Raw genomic sequence first — 27,371 nt, forward strand, 5'->3', positions numbered from 1 at the left:
AACTTCATAGGATTTTGTGTGGTCCAAAGTTTTATAGTCCTCCTCTTGAGGGTCCTTAGTTTTCATCTTTGCCTGACCACCTTTTCCCAGTCTGTTGGATGTTGCCCTTCACTAATCTGTGGCTATGCCCAGACAGGCTTCTAGCAGCCGGCTTCCTGTGCTCCAGACAGAAGTAGGTACTGACCTCTTCATTTTCATCCTCCCCATCTCGAAGAACCATGTCCAGGATGTTTCCTTTGATCTTGAAGTCTCGTGAGGTGCTGAGCTTTATGTGCTGCATCAGGTTCACCTGTGACAGGATTATAAGCACAGGAGCATTTTTGTACTCAGATCCTGCCAGGATAGCTCCGGGGGTCCTCAAACTTTTTAAACAGGGGGCCAGTTCACTGTCCTTCAGACAGTTGGAGGGCCTGACTATAGTTTAAAAAAACTATGAACAAACTATGCACACTGCACATCTTATTTTGAAGTAAAAAAACAAATGGACAAAAACACCCGCATGTAGCCCGTGGGCTGTAGTTTGAGGACGCCTGGTTTAAACCATTTTTAGTGTACCTCTGACAAACCCTTCAGTTCCTACTTTAAGCATACACCCATTTGACCTGTGTTTGGATTCAGGCCATCAGATCAAAAATAGCAAAGAAACGGAAATGGATCATGGTTTAATTTTTTTCCCCATTGCAGTTGTGCTGCTTCAGTTTGCCAGATCCTCTTACTAGGGTAAGTGGAAATGGTAACCATAAGAGTATGCTTACCTTGGACCTCTTAGAAAGGTGGATGAGAAATTTTTCATACTGTTCAATGGCAAAGATGAGGTTAGGGATTGGCTTGGTTTCTCGAAGAACTCTGGCCTAAGGGCAAAGAAGACAAATGACTTAAGTTTCAGGTTCAGTGGTTTGTTTTGTTTTTTCTTTCCTTCCTATCTTTATCCATCAGTACATTCAGTGCTGTCAGTAGCAGCACCGTGTTGTGGCTTTGTGGGAAAACTAGTCTCCCAATCAAATGCAATTTTACTTATATACCAGTAATCTGAGATTTTTTGGCAGTTCAATCTCAAGGGACTCAAATGCCAATAGAGTTTATTGCATTCATTATTCCCATTTATACTCCTAAGTATTTGTTGTTATCTGGAGACTAAGGAGGGCAGGAATATTTACAGAAATTTAGCTGTTTCTGTGACTTGATATTTTTAAAACAAAGAATCTACTCTGGCACTAGCTCTATTTCCTTTTTCTGGTCTGCACATGAATTTTCACTGCTGGGATTATACATCTTCCCCTTACCACCCCTCCCAATTTGAATTGTAGATCCTTTCAAATTTTTTTTTATGTATATACACATGCTTGTGTGTGTGTGTATATTTTTTTGAGACAGAGCCTCGCTTTGTTGCCCAGGCTAGAGTGAGTGCTGTGGCGTCAGCCTAGCTCACAGCAACCTCAAACTCCTGGGCTCAAGCAATCCTTCCTGCTGCCTCAGCCTCCTGAGTAGCTGGGACTACAGGCATGTGCCACCATGCCCAGCTATTTTTTCTATATATATTAGTTGGCCAATTAATTTCTTTCTATTTATAGTAGACACAGGATCTCGCTCTTGCTCAGGCTGGTTTTGAACTCCTGACCTCGAGCAATCCGCCTGCCTTGGCCTCCCAGAGTGCTAGGATTACAGGCATGAGCCACCACGCCTGGCCTGTACATATATTTTAAATGCACAAATAAGGACACTGTTCACCTTGTTCTTATCTTTTTGTTAACAGTACCTCGGAGATAACTATATATAGCTGAATATTTAGAATTGTATTTTTTTCTTATCTGCACAGTATCCTTCAGTATAAATCTACTACAATCTATTTAGGCAATCCTCTGTTAATGGATATCTTAGTTTCCAGTATTTCACTTCTACAAACATGGCCGGGTGTGGTGGCTCATGCCTGCAATTCTAGCACTTTAGGAGGCCAAGGCAGGAGATCACCTGAGGCCAGGAGTTTGAGGCCAGCCTGGGCAATGTAGTGAGACCTTTAAAAAAAAAAAAGATTATTTTAAAAAAAAAATTAGCTGGATATGGTGGCATATACCTATAATCTTGGTTACTCAAGAGGCTGAGGCGGGATGATCCCTGGAGCCCAGGAGCAGTGAGCTTGAATTAGGTGACAGAGTAAGACTCTGTCTCTAAACAAACAAATAGTGGATGTTGCTAGGCCCATCCTATACACAGGCCTTTATATCCTAAAAATGAAATTGTTAAAGCAGAGTGTGTGTATATCTCCCAGAATTCAATAGTTACTGCCAAACTATCCCCTTGAGAAGTTTAACTAATTTTTGCCTTTACCAACAAAGTACTAAGTACTGACTTTCCGGTACCCTCACTAACTCTTACAGATCCTTTAGGGAGGACCTTTTGCGTTCACCAGCGTTTTCTAAAAAGTTTCTTTCCAATGGGTACCCTAAGCTATTTCATTATTTCTATTTCAGCTCAAGATTTTCTGGTGTTTCCTGAATAAAATATGTTTTGGTTCAGAGGAAAAATAAGATGATCCATCTGATCATAAAATCTGTAAGTTAAGTAGACATACATAATATGTCCACATATTTTGTGGTAACAGCTTTATTGAGATATAATTCACATATTATACAACTCACAGTGTATAATTGAGTAGTTTGGTTTTCTTTTTAGTATATTCAGAACTGCACATGACCACAATTTTACATTTTCATCATGCCAAAAGAAATTCCATACCCTTTTTAGCTGTCATCCCAGTCTCCCCATCTGTCTGACACACCTAGCTCTAGGCAACCACTAATCTACTTTGCCTTTTTAGACTTGCCTATTTGGACATTTTATACAAATAGAATCATACATCATGTAGTCTTTTTCTGAATGGCTTTCTACTTAACGTAATGTTTTGAAGGTTCACCAGCAACTGTATTTTAATGATAAGTGTCAGCAGCTTACCATGGCTGTAACAACAGCAGCAGTTTTCTCCTTTTTCTTCTCTCCTGTGTATTTCAGGCCCTGACTCTTCTTATTCTAAAGAAATAGAAACATTCTCTCATTCCTCAAAATTTCTCTGTAGAGCTAGCAGGCTAGTGGTGATTTTCCTAAGTCATTACAATAGAGTATGGGGACTGAGTCTGAATTATCTGTGTAATAGATGCTAGAAGGTGGAAAAAATTTTATGATGCTTTGTAATCTGCAGATATTTTTGTTCTTAATTGTTCTTAGAGGTTGAGGGCAGGACTAACCATTACTGTACTGGGCCAGCCAAGGGGCTGGTGAGATGGGTAAGATGGGGACTGTCATGGTGGTAAGCAGGAATATTCATTTCTATTTCTATTTCAGCCAGCTGCCTAAACGGTTATATAGAGGAAGGAAAGCTGAGTAGGTTGCTGCAGGGGCCTTCGGTCTACCCTCTTAACAGGCATTTACCAGACACATCGTATGTGCAATATAGTTATCATGCTTGAGAAGGGTTTTAAAGGGTCATAGGAACACTTCCTTGTGTTGTAGATTATTGGGTAATAAAGAGCTCCTGGAGAGAGAGAACAACTAATAAAAAAGGACCAAGAAGTACAGGATTCTGGCAAGGCCAAAAAGAATCAATACCTGAGTCAAGAGAGACTGGGGAGAAAAACCACCCACATATGAGGTACATAAGACACAAGAAGCTTTTACCTTAAAGGGGGTTCTATACCTTCTAAGAAAGGAACATACCATGCTCCATGGGGATAAGAAAATAAAAAAGGGACCTCAAAATGCAGAGAAGCTATACCACTGGAACCATAAAATAGGAGGCTTGTTCCACATGCCAAATTCTGGAAAACAAGCAATAGTAGAGGCCAGGCGTGGTGGCTCACGCCTGTAATCCTAGCACTCTGGGAGGCTGAGGTGGGCGGATTGCTTCAGGATAGGAGTTCAAAACCAGCCTGAGCGAGACCTTGTCTCTACTAAAAATAAAAAGAAATTAATCGACCAACTAAAATGTATATATACAAAAAATTAGCCAGGCATGGTGGTGCATGCATGTAGTCCCAGCTGCTCAGGAGGCTGAGGCAGGAGGATCGCTTGAGCCCAGGAGTTTGAGGTTGCTGTGAGCTAGGCTGATGCCATGGCACTCACTCTAGACTGGGCAACAAAGTGAGACTCTGTCTCAAAAAAAAAAAAAAAAAAAAAAGTGCCTGGTGATTCACAGAATGGGATCAAAAACACAAAAAGCCAAAACCATTCAACATTTTACATGTCAACAAATATCAAGTAAGATTTCAGATGGCAGGGGCTGGCAAACTACACCCATGGTATAAATCTGGACCACTGCCTATTTTTCAGAATACAGTTTCACTGGAACACAGCCATGCTCTTTTATTTGCATATTGTCTATGGCTGCTTTTATTACAACAGCAGAGCTGAGCAGATGTGACAGAGACTGTACGGCCTCAAAGCCTAAAAGATTTATTATCTGGCCTTTTACAAAAAACATTTGCTGACTCCCACTATAGAGTCAAACTAGGTGGGTTCAAGTCTCAGCTCTGCTAGCTCTCTGTTCTTGGACATTTCAATTAGCCTGTAACCTTTTCTCATAACTTATATGGGGATAACTACTGACCACAAAGTACAGTGAGGATAAATGAGGTAATGCATAAAAAGAGCACACCAGGCACAAGGTAAGGGTCTCTAAACATTAGACGTTGTAATAAAATGAACAAAGTAACTTGTGGATCATAACAAGCGTGGACTGGTACAGTGGCCTGGCCTGTTAGGGACCAGGTTGCAGAGCTCCATTCCCCCTCCCCACCCATTCCATCCATGGAAAAATCATCTTCCAAGAAACTGGTCCCCGGTGCCAAAAAAGGTTGGGGACCATTGGTCTAATAGCACTGTTTCCCAAACTATACTCTATGGAACACTATTTTGCCAAATAGTAATGTTTGTTATTAAAAGAACAAATGTTCTTGAATAGGTTTGGAAACTACTGAACATACTCTTGGAACTCTCAGCACCTTTACTATACTAATGGACACCATGAATCTCTAAGACAAGAAATATAGTATGAGTATTTTTCACTGAATTCCCTCCCCTTTTATTAGGAGGACTGTCTCCATCTATATATTTCATGAAATGTGGCCTTACAGGCATCATTAAGACTTGGAGATAGGAAACTCAAAACCCAAATTTGGACACGGAGGGATATATCCTATATATAGACAACAGATCTGCCTGACAGAATGGCACCCACATGAAAATTTATGAGCATGAGGTTTGAGGACGCATGCTTACAAGCATTTGAGTGAGATAAAGGGAGAAGACCATAAGTAATAGCTTGATGAGAGTAAACTACAGACTGTTCTGGCTGGACACAAAAGGGATGATGCATTTCTGACCCAGATCACAAAACTGGTACAAAGGCAAGGTGACACAGAGCCTCAACTGTCAACCCACTTAGAACTTCTTCAACTAAATCCAGATGATGGGCCACCTTGTCACTGATTCTCAAGAGGAGGGAGGCACCCTTAATACATATAATGAGGCAAGTTACCAGCAGAAGGACATTGTGCTTGTCAAAGGATGCAGAGGCAGAAAACACGTGAAGCATCACTATCAAAGTGGTCACAATCCATTGCTTACATTATACTTTCTAGAATCTTGGCTGAAAGATTAATAACATCCACACAGTACATTTATTGCAGTGACAAAAGGGCCTTAGGAGACAGTATGTCTCCCATCGCTTCATGTGTTTAAGCCAGTGGTTCTCAACTGGGGGTGATTTTGCCTTTAAGGACATTTGGCAATTTGTGGAGACATTTTTGGTTGTCACAACTAGGGTGACTGCTACTGGCATCTGGTAGAAGCCAGGGATGCTGCTAAACATCCTAAAATGCACAGAATAGGCCCAACAACAAGGAAATATCTGGCCCAATGTCAATAGAGGTGAGGTTTAAAAATCCTGGTTTAAGCAAACAGTAAAGGATATTTAAGTACTATAAGAATCTGATGGTATTTAGCACCAGGCAGCACTTAAAAAGCCTATATTGTCTCCATCTCCTTGAAAGTGCTCTCACATACAATCCTTTGCCCTCTGATCTCAGCCCTTCTTCATGTGTTTGCTGCTACTTAACTCACTTTCTGAAAGGATGCTGAATGGCATGGACTTTCAGTCACCCAGAAATAAACCAAGTTATTGAGGCCAAGCATGCTAGTTCCTTCCCTGCTCCAAACACAAGCATATGAAATGCTTTCTCTCTCCAAATTAAATAAAATGGTTTTCTTTGTATGAATGAAGGTCTTGCTGCAAAAGCCCTCAAGCCTTGGCTTGATCTCTGATGGGCACCTCCGACTAGAGGTAAGTGGGGAAGAAACTTTATATACTCTCAGCTTAGATGGCCAAGCAATCCCCTGGGCACATAAGAAACCCTTTTTGAAGATCTATTTTGGTATTGCCTCTGAATCACTTACCTGTACGTAAGAAATGAAAGAATAACACAAGGGGGTGAGATGAGAACCAGACAGCTTCACCTGGAGCAAAGGAGAAGGAAACCATTGTTAACTAGCAGCAAAACACTTCCCCCATTCCTAGGAAAGGCATTCTCAACTCACCAGCTTTTCCATATTTTTTGGAATTCCTCCAGAGCTCCGACACACCTGGAGATACTAATGAAAAAAGATTCCTAGATTTAGCAGACCATCCTAAGAAACTACAGGGGACTCTTGCAGTGAGCTATGGAGTATGACTCATCACTCCGACTGGAAAAGAAAAATTCATAGAAGAGCCAAGACACTTCCTTTTTAACCTCCTCCAAAGTTCTTAAGTTTCCCAGACAATAGGCAATGAAGGGTTTGTTTCTGACTTGCTCACCTTGTTGCCTTAAAATCAGGCTGATAGTTCTTGCATCTAACAAACCAATGACTGCTGTTTTTCCCTTTAAAATGCCAATAAAGAGGATCTTGGTATTTCCACTACAGCAACTTTGTAGCCACAATCATAGCCAGAACTCCCAGAGACAGCCACACTGCTGTTTGGGTGCACTGTGGCATGGTCTACATCTCTCTTGGGTTACCCATGCCTAAGTATTTAATATGGATCACTGCTATAATCAGAATTCTTAATAGCTACCTAGTTCTTCTTACCCTCTGAATCTGTTAAGAACCAAAATATTTCAAGTACAAAAAAAAAGTTTCTTATTGACAGATACTAAGAAACATTAATTTAAACTCAATAAGGGCAGAGCATGCCTTGCATTTTAAAAAATAATTTTCCTCCCCACCCTAGTACCTGACCTATATGGCATTATAACACCTACTTGTTAAAGGCATGACGGAATAAACACCTCTTTAGTCTCCAGACTGGTTAGAAATGGTGTAATTTTTTGTGCAATATAAACTTGAATTAATCCTATAGCTATAATTTAGATTAAATCTTAGAAGGCATTTTAAAGAGGCATTTATTCTCAATTGGGTACCACATACATGCCAAGGGAATAAGGACCTCCAAAAGGAGATTAGAACTATGCCATCAACTTTTCCCCTGGTCTGCAGAGATGCCTGCCTCCTACTGACCAAACTAAATTGAAACCATGACTTACAAAGATAGATAAGAACTCTATTCAAGGGCATTGTGCAACAGTGGGCTGCTGCCCTGGCCTAATCTCTTAGCTAGCTAGGATAGAATGATGGAGGTGAACCTGATTGTCTTTCAGATACTCACATATCTGACAAGTGCTGTAAGGATGGTGTACATTTTGCACAGGTCCTTTAACAAGGTGTCCACACAGCTGCCTGATGGCAGAGCTGTCTGTACCAGCTCATGGAAAAATGTAAGCAAAGTTCCCAGTTGCATGATGATGGCTTTCTCAGCAGGATGATTTGATGCGGCTGCCTGAGAAGAGGCCTCTTCTGAAGGGAAATGAAATTGGCACAGTCAAATAGGCTCAGACTTATTTTCTAGTTAAGAGTAAAGGAGATTTAGAAATCAAGTATTCCTTATGCAGTGAATCCATAATCATGCTGTCATAAGCCATATTACCTTCTACTTCTTTCATCACATCAGAAATCTAGCTCAAAAACAAATAAGGAATTTAGCTCAGGGGCTCCACTTTTATGCAGTAGTCCAATTTGGATGTTAGTTGACTTTGCTCATGTCATAATTCCTAGAACCTCACTTGAACTCATCTTACCTGATACGGTTTCTTGGCTAACTTGTCCCTTAAGCTTGGTGATAAGCCAATCCACTTCTTCTAGGACCTTCTCGGCCTGACTCAGAACAAGTAACTGAAAGAAAAGAATGCCTGGTGTGGTTCACTGCACACAGCTGCTGGGGTAATATAATAACCATGGCCACTGCAGTAGGGTTACAGGCCTCAGGACACAAGCCACTACAATTTACTCTTTATATGGAGTAGAATGGAAAGAATAATAAACCTATTTCCTATGGCTCAGGATCAATACTTACACAAACAGTAGGAGCAGCTGTTCTCAAATTCACCATTGCAAAGTGATTTGTTTTTTCCACTTCTACATCCTGGGGAGGGAAAGAGAGGTGAGACCTAATGAGAGTAAGGTTGTTCCTTTGACCTGTATCCCCACACAGGGTATTATACTGAAGGCTTGCTACAGTACCCGGTCTATGTCTCCTAGATGCCCATGGATATCCTGGGACAAGTCACGCAGCAGGGTGACAGGACTCTTATACAAAACATGCAGGCTGAAGAGCAAGTTCATCAAGCTCTTGCAAAACAAGGCATCCTCTAGGAGTAGGAAGGAAAGCAAATTAAAAGTTAAGTTATAACCCAGTCAGGTCCTTCAGATATATGTATCTAGAATGGCTAACCAGAACACATAGCTCGTCATGTCCTAGGCACAATATCCCAGTGTTGCACATACTTCAACCAAGCACCTCTCCCTCAATGGCACCCCTTTATCCATGTGCCCCAAGGAGGCAGACATTTCCCATCATTAGTCACCACTATGTAACCAGTATCCAGATCAAGTACATTATCAGCACCCCAGAGACCTGCTTCTACCGTACTTGCCCCATGAAGGAAATTGCTATGTTAACTTCTAACATTACAGATCAGTAATATTATGCCTGATTTTGAACTTTATCTAAATGGAACCATACAGTGAGTGCTTTCTTATGTCTGGCTTCTTTTGTTCTACATGATGTTTGTGAGATCCTCTCCATGTTATGTGTAGGTATAGTTTATTTATTCTCATTTGTGGTGTAGTATTCCCCTGTGTGATAACCTCACAATTCCTCTATCCATTCTAAGCTGATGAACACTTAGCTTTCTTTTTACTTATTAAATAGTGCTGCTATAATAATTCTTCTCATACCACATATTCACTCCCACCACATACTTCTGGTGGGAGTGAAATTGCTGGGTCAAAACAAAATGCATATGTTTAACTTTAATAGTTAGATATTGATGAACAGTTTTCCAAAATGGTTACACCAGTTTACACCTCCATCAGCAGTGAATGAGAGGTCCAACTGCTCTATGTTCTTGCCAATGCTTAGGATTAGTATTATGTATCTTTTTCATTCTAATCACTCTGGTGAATGTGTAAAGGGGAATACCTTTTCTTTTCTAAATGCTATTTGGTAATGATTTTATATAAAGCCTTTAGGAAAGATGGCAGAACACTTACCCCGGCTGTTTTCCTTGCAAACCTTAGATGTCCAGGATAACATCTGCACAAACTAAATTAGAAATCATTCAGATATTAAAGAAACATGCCAGAGATCTAGGTACTGTCAGAACAGATGAGTCTACTGAGTGAGCATTTGTTTAAAAGAGTGCTAGGATTACAGGTGTGAGCCACCACACCCACCTTGGAATAAACTCTTGAAGGACACATAAGAAACTAAAAATATTTACTTATTTGGGGAGAGGAGGACATGGACGGGGTAGACCATTACTATAAATCTCTTGACAATCTCTGGTTTTCAAATCATAGGACTTAATATTATGCATTCAAAATTAAATATAAAAAATTTTAGAGACTGGTTGATGGGTGCGTGATACAAATTATATTAGCCCTTCCAAATTCACTTATTTTCCCCCAACATCCCCCCGCCCCAATTCTCTCTGTTCCTTTCCCAGTCCTTTCCTCTTTGCAGCAAAAATAGCAGTATGAAAGAATGAAGCTGAAAGTAAAGTAGGGGTAAGTTGTTTGGAACAAGGATGTAATGAGCAGCAAAAAAGACTTTCTTTGGGCTAACCTGAACTAGCACAAGAGGAAAATCAGGTATGCTTTCCAGAGCTCAAACATCATAATACTCTGAGGCCAGTCATCCTTGGGGCAAGGGCTCACATAAGGAGCCACTTACCCCAGGGCTCCAACTTGTCTTTCTTAAGCCCAGGAAATAGTTGCAATAGAAGCACACTGCCCCAGGCTCTTGGGGATGCTCTTTATCATCCTAAAGGAAAATCACTCCTGAATGGAACAAATACATTCAGCACTCAAAAGTAAAATATGGCCTCTTATTCTTATGTGTGTATGAATGCTCAAGTGGGTGCACAATTCTACATCTAAGTGTGTACGCCTAAATGTATATACATACAACCTATCTCTGCAGAGCTGTTTCTGCTTTGGGACTATAGTCATGCTTTCTGACTTAATCATCTTTTGTTGAGTTTCCCCAAAACTCAGTACAAGGTAACTGTATTGAGAAAGCCGACTGCTGAATGTTAGCTATCTTCTTCATAATTAACAAACTTTCATCTTAGAAAAGAAGGGTGAGGACTGAACTCTGATTTTTTTTTTTTTTTTGCTAAAAACTCCTTCCTAAGGAGGCCAGCTGGGTCAGGCTGACAAATGGTAAATTCCCACTAAGCGGCTTTTGTTAACCAAATAAAGCGGTGATTTACTTCCCAACCTGATTCCGGTATGGTATTAACATCACCTAAAAGATAAAAAGCCATTATCTTAACTCAAGCATCCTAGCAGATGCCTATTCTTAAATTTAAAGCATCTTAAAACATCCTAGCAGGCACCTATTGTAAATTTAAAATGTCCTCCTGTCTGGACCTCCCAGAGTGCCCACAACCTTATCTTAAAATAAGCATATCCTTTCTGGTCTTCTAGATAAAGTCTAACTCTCTCAGCCAATTGCCAGCCAAAGAATCTTTAAACCCACCTATAACCTATAAGCCCCACCCCCCCACTGTCCCACCTTTTTGGGCTAAACCAATGTGTGCCTCTCATGTATTGATTTGTTACTTTGCCTGTAACCCTTGTCTCTGAAAATGTATAAAACTGAACTGTAACCCAGCCACAGCCAGCCCACTTGCTCAAGGCTTCTTGAGAGTGGCTCCAGGTCATGGTCCTCAAATTTAGCTCAGAATAAACTTCTTTCAAATATTTCAGGGCTTGGATTTTTTCCGTCCACAAGGGGAAACACCAAGAGTGAGAAAGATACAGGTTAAGAAGGTTGAGGGCACCAAAGATAAACATAGATTTTTTTTTATTCTTTATTTCTTTCTTTATTATTTTTAATTTTATTTTCTTAGAACTTAGAAATTAAAAACATAAGATTTTTTTCTGTGGTGTTTACCACTTACCCTTGACAGTGGCCAAGCAAACAAAAGCAGTATGTTCTTGCCCTGTATGGCTGCATATGAGTATGTCACAGTAGAAACACTATGTAGGAAAGGATATATCTTATAGGTCTTACTCAGGTGCATCATTTAAAATAAGCTAAAATTCAAAGAGGACATTCAGATAACACTTTTATAAACGCTATAACATTTGCTTTCTGAGGGATGCTAACTGGGACTAAATGAGTAGTACTAGTACCTGAGGAGAGGAGGGTTCCAGTAGCTTGGACAAACTGGTAAGAACAGTGACTAGTAAGGCGGCTTCTTTGCTATTAAAATCTTCCTCTTGGCTGCTAAGTAAATTCAACAAGGACCTCTGAGGAAGGAAAATATACACACAAACATTAGCAGACATATTCCTATTAGGGAGAAGAGACAACTAGTCAGAGATTCCTAAGACTTGGATAAAAACAATTCAAAGCCACCAAAATTCCAAGAGAATTATCTTGAAAACTGACTTTTTCTCCTCCAACCCCTGCACAAATGTACATTAAAAGTGAACTGTGCACCCAATTTCTGGTGGCTCACAACTCCCTGGAGTCCATCCAATGACCTCAGGCTTAGAAGAGGCACCAAAACCCAGCATTCACTACCCACCTTCCCTATTACCTGAAATACTATATATTTTATTATTTGTCACTCTCCCTACTATTAATATAAGTTATGTAAGGATAGGAAATTTTTGTCTCTTTTGTTCCCTGCTGAATCCTCAGCACCTAGTAAAATTCCTGGAACATAGTAGAAACTTTTAAAATTATTTGTTAAATAAAGAAATCCTCTGTGATGATAGAACATCCTGGTATCTTGACAATTGTTGGTTAGAAACTAACAGGCTTCACATTGTCCAGTCTTTATGAAATCTGACAAACCAAGCTAAATTATACCACAGACTCAAAAATAAAAACAGATTCTATTCCTTTAAGGGCTCTTGGCTACCTCTTTATATCAACTCAGTGATTCTTGGCGGTAATGAGTTCTGCAGGTTGGGGTGGCTAAGCATACATACTCACTAGGATTGTTTCAAATGCATTACCTTCCATTCTGAGAACTATGTTCTGTTGATTGGATGACCCAGAGAAAATCCCTGTCCTACTTGCTCATTGTCTGACCATCCTTCCCAGCTGCCCCTGCTACCAGTTCCTTTGCAAGGTCCCTAGGCCAGTAGAGCAGCTTCCCAAGGCTTCTCACCTGAAACTGCCGGATCTGGAATGCTGCTCTTTGAGTGACACCAACATCTGCATCTTCTCTGTCTTCATTATCTGTGACATCTAGGAATGGAAAAGAACTCTTATCTTCTTTGATGCTTTTTTGGCCTTTTACTAGCTAAAGTTTTAGAAAGCTAAAAATGTGAAGACAGATTTAAACGTATCTCTTAAATTTTGCAATTTCTTAATAATATATTCCATTTTCCCATCACTATTTGTGGTTAAATGTAATCTGGTAAGTTCCGATCCTGAATCCACTAGATGTCACTCCTTAGCAACATTAGGACTGCTCTCAGGTATCTTGTGGTAGGTTAACAAATAGAATCAAGGGGTTGAGGAGGAGAAACCCATGCCAAACCAATTTATTGATATTGAAATGCCTACCCAGAGCCCTGAGAAACTGTTGAATCTTGGGCTGATAGAACTGTTGCACAGCACTGAATATCTTCTGTAAACCCTCCAAGCACAACAGTGAGATGCTCTTTCCTTTCTCTTTCTTTCCCGACTCTTCCACTGAAGTAGGAATTGAAGTATATCTCCATAGCAAGACCCTGAAGTGAGGAAAAGTGATTTTATTTTTAAAGGTAGGTTCACTGAGATACAATCACATACTGTAAACTTCAGATCCTATAGGTGAACAGTTCTACTAAATTTTAAAAACTTACGCAGTTGTGTAACCTTCCTACAGTCAATGTATTTCCATCACCCCAAAAGTTCCCTTATGCTCACTGGTTGTCAATTCTCTCTTCCCATTTCCAAACAACTACTGATCTGATTTCTGTCTCTGTGGCTTTACTTTTCACATAATATCATATAAAAACGGTATCATTTAATGTGTAGCATTTTGAGTCTGGCTTTGTTGCATGTCTCAGTCATTTGTTCCATTTTACTGCTGAGCAGTATTCCACTGTATGGATATACCAGTCTGTCCATTCACCAGTTGACTGGCATTTGGGTTGTTTCCAGATTTTGCTGTTACAAATAAAACTGCTATAAACATTTGTGTACAGGCATTTATATGAACAGATGCTTTCATTTGTTTTGGATGAACTCCTAAGAGTGGCAATGGGTAGATCATATGGTAGGTGTGTGCTTAACGTTTTAAGAAACTGTCAAACTGTTGCAAAGTGGTTATACCATTTTACATTTTCACTAACATTGTATAAGAGTTCAAATTTCTCCAGATCATATTAATGATAGCACTTTGATATGGTCGGATATGATCAGTCTTTTAAATTTTAGACATTGTAATAAGTGTTTAGTGATATCTCATTATGGTTTTAATTTGCATTTATCTAATGACTAATTACGCTGACCACGTTTTTGTGTGCTTATTTGCCATCTATACATTTTTAAATTCAATTGCTTGTTTATTCTAGTAAGTTTGAGAGTTCGTTATATACTCTGGTTACCAATCCTTCATCAGACATGTGTTTTGCAAATATTTTCTCTAATGAGTGAGAAAACACTCCAAAGCATTTTTTTGGAGAGCAAAGCAGAGTCAAAAAATTTTTACTTTATGGATATTGTATTTTTGGAGTTATATATAAGATATCTTTGCCTAAAATAAGGCCACACGGTTTTTCTCTTGTGTTTTCATCTAGAAGTTTTAAAATTTTTGTTTTATATTTAAATCTCTGGTCCATTTCAAGTTAATTTCTGAATATGGTGTAAAGGATAAATTTCTTTTTTTTGCATATGGACATTCAATTGTTCCAAAACCATTTGTTGAAAAGACTTTTGTCGTTGAATTACTTGACACATCTGTCAAAAATCAAATGACTATATTTGTGTGAGACTATTACCAGAGTATCTATTCTATTCCATTGATTCTGCTATTACCACCCTATCTTAAATATAGCACCTCTGTAAGACTTGAAATGAGAGGAAGGAAATAGCAGAGGACATAAACAGGTGAAAACCATACCATGCTTGTGGGTCAGCAGAATCAACATTGTTAAAATGTCTATGCTACCTAAAGTGATCTACAGAGTCAATGCAATCCCTATTAAAATATCAACATCATTTTTCACAGATATACAAAAAATAATTTTACACTTCATATGGAACCAGAGACGACCCCATAGAGCAAAAGCAATCCTAGGCAATAAAAACAAAATGGGCGGTATCAATTTACCAGACTTCAAATTATACTACAAGGCTATAGTAATTCAAACAGCTTGTGATTGGCAAATAGGAACATTGACCAGTAGAATAGAACCTAGAACTCAGATATAAAACTATCCTCATATAGCCATCTAATCTTTGACAAAGCAGACAAAAACATACACTGGGGAAAAGAATCCTTATTCAATAAATGGTGCTGGGAAAACTGGATAGCCACATGTAGAAGACTAAAACAGGATCCATGCCTTTCACCTCTCACAAAAATCAACTCACTCTGGTGTGAAACTTAAGGTGTGAAACTTAAACCTAAGGTGTGAAACTATTAGGATGCTAGAGGAAAATGTTGGAAATACTCCTCTAGACATTGGCCTAGGCAAATAATTTATGAAGAGCCCAAAGGCAATCACAACAACAAAATTAAATAAATGGGACCTGATCAATTTAAAAAGCTTCTGCACAGCCAACGACACTGTCACAAGAGCAAACACACGACCTACAGAATGGGAGAAAATTTTCGCAAGGACATATCCGATAAAGGGCTGATAACTAGAATCTATTTAGAACTCAGGAAAATCAGCAAGAAAAAATCAAACGACCCTATCAAAAAGTGGGCAAAGGACATGAACAGAAACTTTTCAAAAGAAGACAGAATAATGGCCAACAAACATATGAAAAAATGCTCAACATCTCTAATTATTAGGGAAATGCAAATCAAAACTACAATGAGATATCACTTATCTCCAGTGAGAATGGCCTTCATCAAAAAGTCCCAAAACGGCCGGGCGCTGTGGCTCACGCCTGTAATCCTAGCTCTTGGGAGGCCGAGGCGGGCGGATTGCTCAAGGTCAGGAGTTCAAAACCAGCCTGAGCAAGAGTGAGACCCCGTCTCTACTATAAATAGAAAGAAATTAATTGGCCAACTGATATATATATAAAAAATTAGCCGGGCATGGTGGCGCATGCCTGTAGTCCCAGCTACTCGGGAGGCTGAGGCAGGCTGAGGCAGAAGGATCACTCAAGCCCAGGAGTTTGAGGTTGCTGTGAGCTAGGCTGACGCCACGGCACTCACTCTAGCCTGGACAACAAAGTGAGACTCTGTCTCAAAAAAAAAAAAAAATCCCCCCAAAAAAAAAAAGTCCCAAAACACCTCGCCAGGCGTGGTGGCCCACACCTGTAATCCTAGCACTCTAGGAGGCTGAGGCCGGAGGATTGCTCGAGGTCAGGAGTTCAACACCAGCCGGAGCAAGAGCGAGACCCCATCTCTACTATAAATAGAAAGAAATTAATTGGCCAACTAATATATATAGAAAAAATCAGCTGGGCATGGTGGCGCATGCCTGTAGTCCCAGCTATTCGGGAGGCTGAGGCAGCAGGATTGCTTGAGCCCAAGAGTTTGAGGTTGCTGTGAGCTAGGCTGATGCCACGGAACTCACTCCAGCCTGGGCAACAAAGCGAGACTCTGTCTCAAAAAAAGAAAAAGTCCCGAAACAATAAATGTTGGCGTGGATGTGGAGAGATAGGAAACACTCATATACTGCTGGTGGGACTGCAAGCTATTGCAACCTCTGTAGAAAGCAATATGGAAATGCCTTAAAGCAATACAAGTAGATCTACCATTTGATCCAGCAATCCCATTACTGGGCATCTACCCAAAAGAACAAAAGACATTCTATAAAAAAGACATCTGCACTCGAATGTTCACAGCAGAACAATTCACAATCGCAAAGATGTGGAAACAACCCAAGTGCCCATCAATACATGAGTGGATTAATAAAATGTGGTATATGTATACCATGGAGTACTATTCAGCTATAAGAAACAATGGTGATATAGCACCTCTTGTATTTTCCTGGATAGAGCTGGAACCCATTCTACTAAGTATCCTAAGAATGGAAAAATAAGCACCACATGTACTCACCATCAAATTGGTTTCACTGAACAACACCTAAGTGCACATATAGGAATAACATTTATTGGGCATCTGGCAGATGGGACAGGGGAGGAAGGGATGGGTATATACATACATAATGAGTGCGATGCGCACCATCTGGGGGATGGACACGCTTGAAGTTCTGACTGGGGGGGGGAGGAAGAAGGGGGAGCAAGGCAACACAGTAACCTAAACATTTGTACCCCCATAATATACTAAAACAAATAAATAAATCAATAAAAGAAAAATAAATTTAAGAATTAAATTATTCAAAAGTTAAAAAAAAAAGAGACTTGAACGAACTGAGGTAGTACATCCTCTTTGTTTTTTTATTTCAAACTTGTTTTAGTTATTCTAGGTCCTTTATTTTTCCACATAAATTTCAGAATCATCTTGTCAATTCTTATGATAAAGTTTGATAGGATTTTCATTGGGATTGTGTTGAAGTGAATCTATAGATAAATTTAGGAATAATGCACATCTTGACAATACTGAATCTTCCATCCATGGACTCTGTGTACCTTTCCATTTACTGGGGGTCTCTATGGCTTCTCTCATTAATGTTTTATAGTGCTTATCATACAAATTTTGCCCATTTGTTAAATTTATCACTAAGCAGTTTATATTTTGTGGTGCTATTATAAATGGTACTATTTTTTAAATTTCAACTTCCAATTGTTTACTGCTGATATGCAAATAAAAGTACACTTTTTTTTATGCTGACCTTTATTCTGCAACCTTGTGAAACTTACTGACAATAAACCTTATAGCTTTTTTTATTCTTTGGAATTTTTTAGACAATTATATTATCTGTGAATAAAGATAATGTTATTTCTTCCTTCACAAACTGGATACCCTTTGTTTTCTTTCATGCCTTACTGCACTGGCTAGGACTTCTAGTACCATGTTGAATACTAGTGGGAATGACACTGGTTGATTTACAAATTTTGTTCCAATCTTGCATTCCTGGGAAAAATCCCACCTAATGATAAAACTGTTGCTGAGTGTTCCAGAAACATCAGTTAAGTCATGCTGGATGACTATGTTGTATGGGTCTCTATCTCCTTCCTGTTTTTCTACCTACTAGTTTTATTGATTACCAAGAGAGGATTATAATAATAAAGGATTCATCTATTTTTCCTTCAGTTCTATCAGTTTTTGCTTTAAGTATTTTGAATTTCTGTTGTTAAGTACATACATATTTAGAATTGTCATGTCTGCTTAACATACGATTTAATCATTAGGTAATATCCCTTTTTTTTCTTGATAATAATTGAATAACATTTTGATGTGACTAATCATCCACATCAAAACAGGATCAGAAGCCCTGATGAGCCCAGGAGTTCAAGGCCAGCCCAGGCAACACAGCGAGTTCCTAGCTCTTAAAAACGACAACAAAAAAGCAGGACTAGAAAAAAGACCAACATTAGTTCAATAACTGGACTGCACGTTCACTCTTAAAACATGCCCAACCTCAAACTCTTCGTCCCCAACCCCAATTTGCTCTGAGAGTGGGAGGGGCTTACCGAGTTATGTCACAGAGGTTCTGAAAGATTTTGTCTGGGTTTTGGCCATCAGGGCCACCAACGTGCCCTGTTTCTTTTAGCTGCTGCACCTTCTGTAGGGCTACATTCACCGCGTAGCGCATAAACTCATTGCTGGACCTGAGAACAGAAAGGCTCTCTTCGTGGCTTTGGGTACTGTCCCTAGAGAGAGAGGAAAAAAGAGATTCCTCTACTACAATTGGGATCTGGAATTAAGCCTTCTAGGGACTGCTCAGAACAGCAGCACTGGCAAGCTCTGAAGGCAGACCCTCTAGGTAGCTCATGTCAAAATCACTGCCATGGCTGCCCTTTTACAATCATTATTCTTAGTGTTTCTTCGTTTTCTCCCCCTTCTGCAACCCTGAACTTTGATAAAATTTAAATTGTCAGTCTTAGTCTTTCTTTAATATTTTTGTTGTACTCTTTTAATTTAGTTTTTTTTTTTTTTTTTTGAGACAGAGTCTCACTTTTGTTGCCCTGGCTAGAGTGAGTGCCGTGGCGTCAGTCTAGCTCACAGCAACCTCAAACTCCTGGGCTCAAGCGATCCTCCTGCCTCAGCCTCCCAAGTAGCTAGGACTACAGGCATGCGCCACCATGCCCGGCTAATTTTTTGTATATATATTTTTAGTTGGTCAATTAATTTCTTTCTATTTTTAGTAGGGACGGGGTCTCGCTCAGGATGGTTTCGAACTCCCAACCTTGAGCAATCCGCCCGCCTCGGCCTCCCAGAGTGCTAGGATTATAGGCGTGAGCCACCGAGCCCGGCCTTTAATTTAGTTTTTTTCCTTTTTCCCCTTTATCTGTTATTTTGTTCAAGCTACTTATGGAGATTTTCTGAAAGCACCTGCTGGAATTCATCCCTATCTTTTCATTCATTAGTTCGTTGTTTCTCATTTTTCCTTTAATAATTCAAGGTATCTCTTTACAGTGCATACCTAGAATTGTCTGCTTTCATTTCAAGAAAATTAAAACCTCCTGACTTATTTCTTACTGTCATACAGTAAGAACTAGGAATTCAAACTATGTAAAATAGGTGAACATGGGTAGGCATTATCTTTAAGCATATCTTTGAGCAGATATCTTTTAGCATTCTAGTAGAAACTTACCTGAAAAGAGCAGTGAGAAGATCAGATACAAATTTCATGGACAAAAAACTATCATTTGTTTTGTTGGCCATTTTAGTTTTGCCTTTACCAGCTTTTTCATTAAGGATGTCGGAGAGTTTCTTGTAACACATAAATAAGCTCAGAACATCTTCAAACTTATTCTTACTGTATAAAAGGAAAAAGAGACCACCAAAGACAAACATTAGAATCTACAGTAATAAGGAAATCACAATGCTTCTTAAAATGCCATATTTTAGATATAACATTATAAATGAATGGACCTTCATTAATAAAGCACCCGGTCCCACCAATCTATCTGGGTTAATTTTTTTCCTCCCTTATTTATACTGGTCAACGCAGAACATGAAAGTCCAATACTACCACGGATGAAATTTCTATATTAAAATCAGTTCTTGAGTTTCGGGGTCTGGGGAATTTTGAATAAATGAAAGCCTGCTTAGGGGGGAGACATTCTTAAGCCTGATAAACATATATTTTAGTGTTCCCTGGTGAAAGAACATACTTTGGCCTTAGGCTAGATGTCCATTTAAGAGATAGCGTCATAGTCTGTGGTCTACTTACTGCCTGGCATATTGCTAGAGTTTAAAAAAATAAATAAATAAAAATAAAATATGTATATATATATAATGTTGTAAGAATATGTGTGTGTGTGTGTGTGTGTGTGTGTGTGTGTGTGTATATGAAATGGAGTGTTTGCCAAATTACAAGTGGAATCACAGCAATAACTTACCTGAAATTACTTATGGAGAAATTATATTCTATTAGAACCTCACAAACTCCCATCACAAGAAAGGCACAGATATTATTTTTTATGCCAATACCAGTGTTCTGAGAAAAATCTGCTGATTTATCCTAGAAGATGCAAGATAAAAATTAATATGCTATTAATACTTTAAAAACCTCCCATTATTCAATACAGTTGAGGACTTAGCAATTACCAGTTCAAAGTCTTCTAGCTCACTCTTAATCATTCTACTAGTAATAGACTCCAACATATCATCTAGGTCTTGGTAGAATGCCTCTTCTTCCTCTTCCTCCTCTCCTTGCTGTAGGGGCACCACTCTACTCTTATACCAGGCCAAACAATGCTGAATACAACAGAGCAGATAATCCTGTAGGAGAAAATTAGTAAATTAAACATTCTTTAGTGTTAAAGATAACCCATGAAGCTTGTCATAACCAGCAAACAATTCTTATCCATTAGGCTAAATAAGTAAGTTATTACTTTACTGCTTACTTGTAAACATTACAAATTCAGTTCATCTGAATTAACAAAACTGGAAAAAAGTTAACAGAGGTATTATTTTCTAAACTTTTCCCAAAGGAATTGGCCTCAAAAGTGACTGACACCTAAAAATGCAACATCACATGCGCTATCTTTGGTCTGACACAAACACCTCTGGATCCAGGTTGTGAAGTTAAATCCTCTCTAGTTCGAGTCCTAGACACTATTCTAAAGGCAGGGGTTTATATTGAGGGAATTTTCTGGAGACCAACACAGAATCTTAGGCTGAGGTCATTTCATGGAATAGAAGGCACACAAATGAAGGCAAAATATGACAACTGAAAGACCTCCTCCCCCCTACCACAAGTTGTTAGGTCACTTGTGGTAGGGAGTTTGAATTTTTACACTCTCTTCCCTGTCTTTCTGAGGCTAGCTAAGAATTATAACCTGTCCTAGCTCCTCTGAAGGTTTAACAGACTGCCAATTCTAGCTCAGCCTAAATCATATACTTCCTCCAGACAAATGAAGCAGACCCTCTGGGTTCATCTGCTCCTAGGTAATAATATCCCTCCCCGCATTTTTTTTATATTGCCTGGACTGGTCTTGACCTTCTGGGCTCAAGCGATCCTCAGCCTCAGCCTCCCTAATAGACTGCTCCTCCCCCTATTCTAAAGTCTATTTATTTATTGCATGTAATCAAAGATCCATAAACAGGAGATAAGATCTCCGTGAGGGAGTGGTAGAGACTTTGATTTAGTAAAGTGCTAACATGGAGATATCTTATTAATAGATCCAAGGTAATAATGGTTCAGAAATGATAAATAGAAAAGATTTAAGAATAAAAATTCATTGGAAGAACCAGGAAGAGAGTTTCACAGGGAAAGGTATCTCTTTGTGAAGATCAATCCTATCCTTAACAACAAAAATAATGGTTAAACAAGGAATAAATGTCTCACCAGTGGTTCTTGTAGAGAGATCTGATCTCCTTGGGTCAGAATACAAGCTTCTAATTTCAGAGGAGGCAGCAGATCAGGTTTTGGCTCATAGAACTGTTTTAACTGTGTATAGTAAAGGAAAAAAGACATCATGGCTCATAAATGCTTTTTACCTTTTAAACTTGTCAAACTAAGGCACCTTTAATGCCCAACGTCTTCTAAGATACATTTCCCAACTGTCCAAAGAATAAGGCAGCAAAAAATCTTATTGCTTTGGCTCACCTACATCCTTTGCCCTTGTTTTGGGCATTGTGCTTATTAGGATCATTTTTCCTATTCCACTTCTATCATACTCCGTCACACCTATTCCTAAACTGTTCAGGCAATCAGCAATTTCAGTAGAGCTTGGTGGTTAAGAATATAGATCTAGAATAACATTGGCTGAATCCAAAATCCCAGTACCACCACTTATAATATCTTGCTTTTTACAAAGGTACCCTTACCTTGGTTCTCATCTGAAAAATGAGGATATTATTAATATAAACATTATATAAGGATTAAACATGATAATACATGTAAAGTCCTTCAAACACTACTTGGGATATAGAAGAGCTGAAGAAAAATGTTAGCTATTATTTTTCTCCTTTTTACTTTTGGATTCTGCAGAATTTTACTGGTCTGCCTATACTAACCTGAGTCAGAAAGCACTGCTCTATGCCTTCAGAGATAATTTTCTATTCTTATTAAATGTGTGAATATAGATGGGTTGATCATTAGTTTGAAAGATACAATATAGCTAATAGGATATAAATTTTATATAGCATCAGGCCCAAGGCCCAGTGGATGGCCCAAGACAAGTTTTTGATGGATAGATATGGCCTTACAAAAATTCCTACACATGTGAGACCTTAATTTCAAATGGAACTTCTTCAGCAGAATCATCACAAAGCAATGGGGGGGGGGGCGGAGAGTGGGGGGAGGGAGGGAGGGGGGGAGAGGGAGACAGAGGGAGAGAGAGAGAGAGAGAGAATGAATGAGAATAACGAATGAGAATGAGCTTCCATTTCTAACAAAATGATGGACCAGGGTCTAGAGGAACCCCCTTGGTAGAGAATATTAAAAATTATATGGTATGTGAATTATATCTCAATAAAGCTGTAACAACAAAAGATTCAAATCATGAATGAATATGTGTTGAGAGTAAAAAACAGATAATCTCCATCTGAATTCTTCTCTTCTTAATGGTCCTTTGAAATATTTTATAATTTAAAAACATTTTTCAAACTGAAAAGTACAGAAAGTAATCTAACAGATACCCATGTATGTCATCCAGATTTAAGAGATAATATTTGCTATATTTGCTCCAGATCTTGCGGGGAGGCAGGGCCACGAGATCAGCTACTTCTCCCCACGAAGCCAGGTCACTTAGACAGGAGTCACCACAGAGGATAAGAAAAGTGATAGGAAATAGAAAATAAAAGAATACACAGAGACTGAGGTATAGTTTATAGTTTCATATAAGAAGATCAGATATAAGAAGTCAGGAATCTGGACCACATCTCCATAAGTGGTCCAGCATTATTGTTAGATTCACATAGGTTTTTATAATCACAGATATCAATTACCAGTTGCTACGGTAACAGATTTACATAGTAACAGGTAGTGGGTTAGGGTCAAAAGTCCTTTCAAGGGCTTCTACCAAATTCTAATCTATCTAGGTGAACAAACAGGTACAAAGTCTTTCAGGGGCTAACTTCTAAATTCTAACAGATAGTTATCAATTAACAGAGTTATCAATTAACAAAGAGGTATAGTGGCTCTATATTTCTTTGATCTAGTTATTGGGAACTTAAGGCAGGCAGACAGGAGAGAACAGGAAGCCCAACTCTACAAAACAAGTTGTTCATAACCACAGGGGCATCTCTGGGCAAAGGACACTCATTGTCTCCAGCTCCCATCCTGTGAGCCAGATATTTACCTATATTGTCTTTCAAAAACAGGAAGAATTCACAGATTCTGAGATAACCAGGAAGCCTCTGGAAAACATGCCTACCCCAGCTTTGAGAGCCCTCCTAAGGCAGAGGCAGCCCTTGATAAGGGAGCTAATGAGTTCACATATTCTTTCAGGGCAAAACCCTGCAAACTCCTGTTTCTGTCTTTAACACAGCAATATTGGGCGATACAATAAAATAATGATCTTATGAGCCATTATCTCATTAATTCCTCAATCATTTTTCCCCAACAAGATCCCTTTTTACTTTCAGAAATAAAACATAACTGCTGATCAGAACCTTATACAAATGGTTCTAAAAAATGTCCTTCTGACTTAGAATGACTGTTAACTCACAGGGATAACTATTAGATGATGGCAATATGGCAGGTACATAAGTGGTGACCAAATAAAGACACCCAGAATGGCATCACATACCCCCAGTATATTCACAATGTGCCAGTATACTATTAATAGTTGAGAATTATTTTTATATTTTGAAAGGTCTGAAAACTTCAATTGCTTCTCAATGCTTCATTATCCATATATCCACAAACATTTATTTTACCTGTGAGAGTAGAGTCTGCATGATTGAATTAGCCAGCTGAGAGTTCCTTCGAAGAACATCATAGAACCCCTAAGAAGAATCAAATAGAAAAGAAATAAGCTCTTTAACAAAGATACTGTGATTTGGACGATTATAACTTTAAAGTAACACTATCTTTCTTTATCTTACTCTTGGTTCTTTGATAAAGATGAAAACTTCATTAGCTATCGAGATAGAAACAATTTAGAAAGTTTAGATTATTTGCCTAAGCTAAAAAGAGATCTCCAGACACAGAGAAATGAATCAACAATCTGACCATAATCCTCACAATATTTAAGTAATGGGTAGCTCTGGCTTTGGAGTACTTTGCCTCTTTACTCAGGGATGTCCTAGGCCTCTTTTCTTTTATTTCATCCTTTATTACCAGCCTTTCCTTTTAGAACATTCTTCCCATTTAGTTTCCAGTGATTCAAAAGTGTCTCCTGGCCCTAACCACCATAATGTGGATGACCATGATATTTTTTCCCATCCCAAATTTCCTAGTCTTAGTTAAAAATTGCTCAGATTAAAATCCTAGGGGAACTTTCTTTCTGTGGAAAAGAGTCTGTACAGTTCATCCGTGGGAAAAAGCAAATGAAAATTGACAAAATTGTTTAAAGAAACAAAGGAAGATTAGTCCTAACAGGTATTAAAACATTTTAAAAATGTATAATGATAATAAAAAGACACTTGGTCTTGGCATAAAAATCTATAGGTGAAATAAAGAAATATCATACAAACAGAAATATACTTAGTACATATAAAGAAAACAATAATGTCTGAATAACTGGTTAATCTGGGGAAAAATTAGTTCTTTATATATAATATTAAAACAAATTCCAGGTGAATTAAGTTGCTAAACATAAAAAACAAAAGCATATGCTGGTCTAATGGCAATGGGTTATCAGAACTTATCAACATTAGTGTCACTTAAGTTGGTAGACAGCCCCCGACTGCTAAATTTAACTGGCTTGATATAATAAAAATTAAAAATGTTGGGCCAGGCGCGGTGGCTCATGCCTGTAATCCTAGCTCTCTGGGAGGCCGAGGCAGGCAGATCGTTTGAGCTCAGGAGTTCGAAATTAACCTGAGCGAGAGAGCAAGACTTGTCTCTACTATAAATAGAAAGAAATTAATTGGCCAACTAATATATTTAGAAAAAAATTAGCTGGGCATGGTGGTGCATGCTTGTAGTCCCAGCTACTTGGGAGGCTGAAGCAGAAGGATCGCTTGAGCCCAGGAGTTTGAGGTTGCTGTGAGCTAGGCTGACACCATGGCACTCACTCTAGCCTGGGCAACAAAGTGAGACTCTGTCTCAAAAAAGAAAAAATTAAAAATGTTAAAATTAAATTTTAAAAATTTTTTAAAAAGAAAAAGAGGGGCCAGGCACAGTGGCTCATGCCTATAATCCTAGCACTCTGAGAGGCTGAGGCCAAAGGATCCCTTGAGTTCAAGACCAGCCTGAGCAAGCAAGACTCTATTTCTACTAAAAATAGAAAAATTAGTTGGCCATTGTGGAGTATGCCTGTAGTCCCAGCTACATGGGAGGCTGGGGCAGGAGGATCACTTGAGCCCAAGAGTTTGAGGTTGCTGTGAGCTAGGCTGACGCTACGGCACTCTAGCCTGGAAAACAGAGTGAGACTCTATCTCCAAAAAAAAAAAAGAAAAGAAAAAAGAGGAAAAAACCCCAGAGCATAAAAAACCAAGAAGAAACTGTTAGTCAATATTCACTGGAAGGATACAGACTCTCTACACATAAAAATAATAAATGTATCAAAGTTAAAGAATTATACCAAAAATTATTATTTTTGTAGGTCTAAGTTGATCATAAAAAAAACCCACAAATAAATGGCAATCTGGCATATACTTGTAACAAATATGACAAAAGGTGTTTATATCAACACATAAAGTGATTTTATAAGCCAATAATGTACTAAGTCTTTGATGAATAAATGAATACCTGCTAGCATTAATAGGTTTAGGTATATAATCCATTTCATGTTAATTTTAATTTAGAGCTAAATAAGAGCCAAGATTCATTCTTTCTTTTTTGCATATGGATGACTGTAGATAGTTAATACATGAGGTCTGAGACTGCTTATCCTTGGAAGGCCTGCTTGTAAGGCTGGCCCTTGCAAACTGGTGGCTGAAGACTTGGCTGGTGAACAGTTCCCTACACTGACACAGAGCTTTCCCTAAATGACAAGAGTGGCTCACTGTCCCTAAACCATACAAACAACGAGGTTTATGCCAAATACAGGCAAACCTTATTTTATTGTACTTTACTGCATTTTGCAAATATTGACAGCTTCCACAAATTTAAGGTTCGCTGCATCCCTGCATCAAGCAAGTCTATCTGTACCATTTTTCCAAGAGCATATGCTCACTTTTTGTCTCTGTGTCACATTTTGATAATTCTCATAATATTTCAAACTTTTTGTTATTATTATTACATTTGTTGTGGTGATCTGTAATCAGTGATCTTTGATGTGTGTTACTATTGTAATTGTTTCTGGGAGCCAGGAATCACATAATCATACAACAAACTTAATTGTTAAATGCTGCATATGTTCTAGGTCATTCCCTGACCCTTTCCCTATCTTCCCCACTCTCCTTGGGCCTTCCTATTCCTTGAGACACAATAATATTAAAATTAGGTGAATTAATAACCTGACAATGGCCTCTAAGTGTTCAAGTGAAAAGAAGGGTTGCATGTCTCTCACTTTAAATCAAAAGCTAGAAATGATTAAACTTAGTGAGGAAGGCAGGTAGAAAGGCAAGACAGACCAAAAGCCAGGCCTCTTGCACCAAACAGCCAAGTTGTGAATGCAAAGAAAAAGTTTTTGAAGGAAATTTAAAGTGCTACTCCAGTGAACACATGAATGATAAGAAAGCCTTATTGCTGACATAGAAAAGTTTTACTGGTCTGGACAGAAGATCAAACCAGCCACAAAATTCCCATAAGCCAAAGCCTAATCCAGAGCAAGGCTCTAACTCTCTTCAATTCAATTCAATGAGGCTGAGAGAGGGGAGGAAGCTGCATAAGAAAGGTATGAAGCAAGTGAAGGTTGGTTCACAAGGTTTAAGGAAAGAAGCTATCACCATAACATAACA

The 27,371-nt window shown here is 38.7% G+C and overlaps 1 protein-coding gene across 1 annotated transcript in view; it reads right to left on the reverse strand.

Annotated features, from left to right (window-relative positions):
• Positions 1–27,371, reverse strand: part of FANCI (FA complementation group I) — a 74,453-nt gene that overhangs the window by 946 nt on the left and 46,136 nt on the right. Inside the window, exons 19-37 of the mRNA XM_012788882.3 lie at positions 24,240–24,308; positions 21,703–21,804; positions 20,460–20,633; positions 20,252–20,373; positions 19,501–19,665; positions 18,377–18,556; positions 13,178–13,344; positions 12,777–12,856; positions 11,788–11,904; positions 9,637–9,688; positions 8,605–8,732; positions 8,438–8,506; positions 8,163–8,256; positions 7,694–7,881; positions 6,586–6,639; positions 6,445–6,504; positions 2,950–3,024; positions 756–851; positions 185–289 (exon numbers count right to left, since the gene is read on the reverse strand). Of these exons, the coding sequence (XP_012644336.1) occupies positions 185–289; positions 756–851; positions 2,950–3,024; positions 6,445–6,504; positions 6,586–6,639; positions 7,694–7,881; positions 8,163–8,256; positions 8,438–8,506; positions 8,605–8,732; positions 9,637–9,688; positions 11,788–11,904; positions 12,777–12,856; positions 13,178–13,344; positions 18,377–18,556; positions 19,501–19,665; positions 20,252–20,373; positions 20,460–20,633; positions 21,703–21,804; positions 24,240–24,308 (2,097 nt within the window). The remainder of the gene's footprint in view (positions 1–184; positions 290–755; positions 852–2,949; positions 3,025–6,444; positions 6,505–6,585; positions 6,640–7,693; positions 7,882–8,162; positions 8,257–8,437; positions 8,507–8,604; positions 8,733–9,636; positions 9,689–11,787; positions 11,905–12,776; positions 12,857–13,177; positions 13,345–18,376; positions 18,557–19,500; positions 19,666–20,251; positions 20,374–20,459; positions 20,634–21,702; positions 21,805–24,239; positions 24,309–27,371) is intronic.

This window comes from Microcebus murinus, chromosome 7 (assembly GCF_040939455.1).
Source record: "Microcebus murinus isolate Inina chromosome 7, M.murinus_Inina_mat1.0, whole genome shotgun sequence".
Classification (NCBI taxonomy): domain Eukaryota; kingdom Metazoa; phylum Chordata; class Mammalia; order Primates; family Cheirogaleidae; genus Microcebus; species Microcebus murinus.